This window comes from Phascolarctos cinereus, unplaced genomic scaffold (genome assembly GCF_003287225.1).
Source record: "Phascolarctos cinereus isolate Bilbo 61053 unplaced genomic scaffold, phaCin_HiC Scaffold_8;HRSCAF=390, whole genome shotgun sequence".
In the NCBI taxonomy this organism is placed as follows: domain Eukaryota; kingdom Metazoa; phylum Chordata; class Mammalia; order Diprotodontia; family Phascolarctidae; genus Phascolarctos; species Phascolarctos cinereus.
This window is the reverse complement of record NW_027556291.1, coordinates 29782166-29787338: the sequence shown is the minus strand read 5'-3', so window position 1 is coordinate 29787338 and position 5173 is coordinate 29782166. Positions and strand designations below refer to the sequence as shown.

General features: G+C 49.6%; 1 protein-coding gene across 5 annotated transcripts in view; it reads left to right on the top strand.

Annotated features, from left to right (window-relative positions):
* Positions 1–3727: 3727 nt before the first annotated feature.
* MTMR1 (myotubularin related protein 1) overlaps positions 3728–5173 on the top strand; it is a 57851-nt gene continuing 56405 nt past the window's right edge. For all 5 annotated transcript variants that reach the window (XM_020975053.2, XM_020975050.2, XM_020975049.2 and 2 more), the window contains exon 1: positions 3728–4094. In XM_020975053.2, coding sequence (XP_020830712.1) covers positions 3964–4094 — 131 coding nt within the window. In that variant the 5' untranslated portion in view covers positions 3728–3963. The remainder of the gene's footprint in view (positions 4095–5173) is intronic.

The window sequence follows — 5173 nt, the reverse complement described above, 5'->3', positions numbered from 1 at the left end:
CACAGAACTGGAACTGCAGCCTTCCCAACTCCAAGGCTAGTCTTCTATCCTCTTTCCTAGGAGCACTGCACAAAGTAGAGGATTAATAAATATTCGTTGACTATCAAATCCACAGCCTTTCAGACTGAGCGATTTTGATTACTCATGCAGTACAACAATCTTGCCACAAGATGGTGCTTGCCTCAGTGGAAGTTGTTTAGCTTGCTGAGTAAGCAAAGGGCAGACAAGAACAGTTGTCTTCATTTACATAATCTAAGGAATTTACTTTAAAATCTCAAAACCTACAGTGATTGGGGGAAGGGATCTAAATATATCTATGTATTTTGACAGGGTTGTTTTTGGTTTTTAACCTGCTTTAATTGAACTTATTACAAAGTTGTTAATCTTTCTAGAGCAGAGGTTCCTAAACTATGGTGCCCAAAGCTGAGCACTCTTGCACATAAGGTCTGACTGTCACCTCCCATGTTCTGGATCCTGTGCCTCTCAACAAGCACAAAGTGCCTTCTGTGTTCAGGCTTTTTGTTAGGTATTAGACAAAGACAAAAATAAAAAGATCCCTGACCTCAGTAAGTTCACATTTTAGCAGGAATATGACATGTAAAGAATCAACAGAAAGTATTGTTAAAAGGGAGAGGACGCTCGTCATCTGGAATCAGGGAAGGCATGAAGCCAGGAGATAACACTCAGCACAGGGACAAGGATCTGTGATTTCTTGGCAATTGGGTGTTACTTCGGATATGAAAGGCAGATCACACCTAAGATTTAGTAGACAAAAATTCATCACTCACTGAAACCAACCTGGTGGTGAGCTTGTCAGGACCTGTCAGAACTTGTACTTCATGGCCGTGGGGAACCCAGGGTTACCTCCAAGCCACAAGGCATGTGGGCTCCAACAAAAGTCAAAAGACAAAATGGCTCCGAGGCCCCTCTGACTAGAAGGCTCCCTAGCATCTTGCCACTGGTGACTTTCTGTGGTTGCATCCTATAGGATCTGGAACATCTCCCTTTCTGACCGTGGCCTTGGGAGCCCTTTTGCTTATCTCTTAGCATCCCTCTCATGTAGAGTATTTGCACAATACAGCCATTTATTAGGCAGAAACTGTTAGGGCAGCTAGGTGGTACAGTGAGTAGAGCACACTGAGTCTGGAATCAGAAAGACCAGAGTTCGGATTTGACCTCAGACACTAGCTGTGTGACTCTGGGCAAGTCATGTAACCTCCACCTGCATAAAACTGGAGAAGGAAATGGCAAACCACTCCAGTATGTTTGCCAAGAAAACCCCATGGACAGTACTGAAATGATAAAACATATGATACTGGAAGGTGAGCTCCTTAGGTCAGAAGGGCCTGGCATGCTGTGGTCCATGGGGCCATGAAGAGTCACACATGACTGAACAACAACAATGTATGTATAGATACAGGTATCAAAGTAGGCAGATTGGAAGCACAGTCTCATTTCATTGATAGATGCCTCCAGTTTCTCTTCTTCTTGCTACCTGTGCTACTGTCCCCAGTCTTCAAGATGGAGTCTTACCTGAGTAACTTGTTATGGGCATATTAAAGATCTTTCTCGATAGGGGAGTGTAAATCAGAGAAAGTAGACGGCACCCGACTGCCACCATCCCAAAGGTGGGCAGTAGAAGGGCATGTAAAGGGTTGGGGGGGCTGAAGGAGGAGGGAGGTGGCAACATGAAGAGGAATGCACACCAAAAACAGCTATCCCAGGGGTGAAAGTGGAAATTAAGGCAGAAGGCATCTATGTGATGTTAGATGAAGAGGAGGGGAAAGGAGGGAACTCTCAGTGAATGGTCTCAATTTTTTCATTGAAATATGACGCAAAGTTCTCAGCTAGAGATTGGGAGGAGGAGCCATGGGAGATTCGAGAAGGGGATGAAAGGTTAGGAAAAACCACTGTAGTGAGTGGGATAGTGAGGTAAGAAAGGGTTGCCTTACCACAGGGAGGGCCCACTTGAGATTATGTAAAATAAATGTATAGTGGATCCAATCGGCACAGTTTCCTGATTTTATTTAGCTTGCTTCAGTGGCATGTGAGTAGAAGCAAAGGTAACAGATAGTGGAAGCAATCCAGGGCTGAGGGTTGGCAGGTCAAGGTCAAAGATAGGATAAAGGGGCCCCACTCGAAGTGTTTTATAAATGTTGAATGACTGTATAGAGGCCAAGGATAGAATTTGGAGTAAGGGAAAACAGCAACCAGTTGGGTTGGCACATAGAGCTTGTGAGTGGGAGTAATGTGAAATGAGCCTAGGAAGCTCAGCAGGAGCCAGATTGGGAAGTGCTTTAAATGTCAACAGAGGACTTGGTATTTATCATAGAGGAAATGGGGAGCCCCCAGAGCTCATTGAGAAGAGGAGTGATATGGTCTGACCTTTTTGGAATATCAGTTTGACAGCAGTGTATGAGATGGATTGAAGAGGGGAAAAACAGGAACCAGAGTAGGAGACCACTTAAGAAGCTCTTGTGATAATATCACCTATTGAGTCATAAGGGCCTGGTGATAGAGTCCACACAATTTGGCAGCTACTTGTTGGGATGTGGCAAGTATGGCAAGATTTAAGGATTATTTCAATGACTTTTGTAAAGGAAAACAGAATCATCAGAGCACTTATTTCACGCCTGCAAGATGCTGGCATTAGGCACTGCAGATGCATGGATCAAAACTGAACAGCCCCTGACCTCAAACGTGCACACAAGTCAATACAAAATAGGGCCAAAGAGATACAAAGGACTTTTATTTTTTGTTGGGGGTGGGGGGGTTAATGGCAATAACCTTGAGGAGGTCCCCGAAGACTTTGTGTCGGAGAGTGGCATTTGAACTGAAGCTTGAAGGGAGCTAGTGATTCCAAGAGGCAGAGGTGAAAGGAGCATATTCCAGGTGGGAGTAAGGGTGGGCGGGTTGGGTGGAGATGGGCGGGGCGGAGCCACTGCAAGGACACAGATATAGCAGAAGTGCTTGAGAAAGAGCAAGTACAGAGGTTTGGCCGAAACATGGAGTGGACATGGGGATATGCAAGGTAAGTCTGTCGGATTCAGTCTAAGGGCTTTCAATGCCACACACAGGAGTTTGTACTTTATACTGAAGGCATCTTGGGAATCCTAGATTTACAACTAGAAGAAACTGTAACTACCATTGTATCCATCACCTATATTACTGTTCCGATAAAGAGGCTCAGAGGACTGAAGGGACATGGCCAGGATCGTCCCTAGCTGGAGCTTTCCTGAGAAGACTTCAACAAAGCAATCTTTGCAGATAGCAATACACCCATCCAGGCTGCACCCCCACCCTCAGGGGCTCTTAACTTTTTTGTGTGTCCTGGACCCCGTGGGCAGAATCATATTTTTAAATACATAAAGTAAAATGCATAGGATTACAAAGGAACCCAAAGATTACTGAAAGTAAAGTCATTTTTTTTCCCATCCAAGTTCTTGGACTGAAATCTATCCACGGACTTCAGGTGTCCCAAGAAGCAGCCCCTAGGCGGGAGGACGGAGACGGCCAAGGTGGGCTCCCCTAGGTGTGGCCAGTGCACGGGGAAATGCAGCGAGTCCTAGGTGGGGAAGGAGCATCTTACCGAGAGGCGGGAACCGGGGAAGTCCCGCGGGCGCCAGCTCCTCCCCTCCCCTCCTCTCTTCTCCCCTCCCCTCCCGGCCCGGGGAGTAGCCACCCCTGCGGGGGCCAGGCGCGGGGCTTTGTGGGTAGCAAGGAGTCGCCAGGTGACTGCTAATGGCGGCGGCGGCGGCGGCTCGGCTGGCGGCAGGAGAGCCTCTGGAAGGGGCTGCCTGAAGCCGTCCTAGGCGGACCGCAGAGCGAGGGCGGCGGCCCCAGGCCGCGCCTGGCGAGCCCCCCGCCCGCCCCCTCCTCCTCCCCCTCCACTCCCGCGCAGCCCCCTCGCAGCTCCGGTTGGCGAGGCCCGAGCCGGCCGCCCCCCAGCTTCGAGGCGCCGCCATGGACTCGGGGGCGCCGGGCGCGGACGGCGGCGGGGGCCTGGGCGGCTTCGGAACCGGCCGGAGGCCTCCGCGGCCCGTGGGCGCCCTGGCCGTGGGCTCGCGGCAGCCCAGCGTGGAGACCCTGGACAGGTGAGGCGGGGGGTGGGGCGCGAGGGGGCCCCCCAGCTGTCCTGCCTCTCCTGCACCGCCCTGCCAGCTCACGCGCTTCACTTGCCCTCTTGGGGGTGCAGGACGACTTCCTGCCTTCGCTTCCCCCCACTCCTGGGTTTTAGCTCGCGCCCTCTCCTTCCCCCCGGGCTTTAGCTGGACCTCCTTCGGTCAGTAAGCGTTTCTTAAGCGCTTTCGATGCCCCCGGCTCTGGGCCAGCAGCGGGGGGTGCTAAGAAAGGCAAAGCCTCGCCATGATCCAGGTGAGACTTGGGAGCACCGCCCCACCCCCACCTGCTGCTCCTGATCTCGCCTAGTGTTCCCTGCGTGTTTGCGGAGTAACTTGCTCTTCTAGTTCCACCCTCGGATTGCTAGCGAAGACCTCCTTGTTTGCCCGCCTCACAAACCTTTCTTCCGGTCCTCTATATTTATTTAAGGAAAAGGAAAAGTATTGCAAGTTTCAGATAGTACGTTAGTGTTTTGTTTGGGGGTGGGGGGGAGGGATTCGGATTCATACACTTCTTAGAACTGGGCTTGGTGGACTCAGTGGACTCTTGCAAGGCCATTTGTGAGGGGAAGAAAGCAGATTCTTCCTTCCCACAATGAAACTTCTTAAAACAAGCTGTTTATTCTCATCTACGTTTGACATACAAGGAATCTGCAGCAGAAAATTACCTCTGCAATGGGAGCACACTGAACAACCGAGGCAGAGCATCGGGCTGTCTTGGGACCTGATTCTCTGGTTTGCCCACTCGTTGCTGTTTCATTGACAGCCCTGGCACTAGAGGGAATTATAAGGAGGAAGAAAATACCATTGAAAATTTGGCAGTTTCGGATATTGACTTCTATATCTTAGTCATCCCAAAGTGCTTGAACTTTAGGGAGTTCCCAAAAGAGTGAGCAACGAGAGAAAAACTTCTTCGCTTTACTGTTGGCTCACTTCCCTCTCTGGTTGCCTCGTTTAAACAAAAATACCTGTGAATCTGTTGTTTACAACTTATTTAACAATGAAACTAGAAACTTTAATAATACATGCTGTGAATTTTTGGGTGATGGCATACT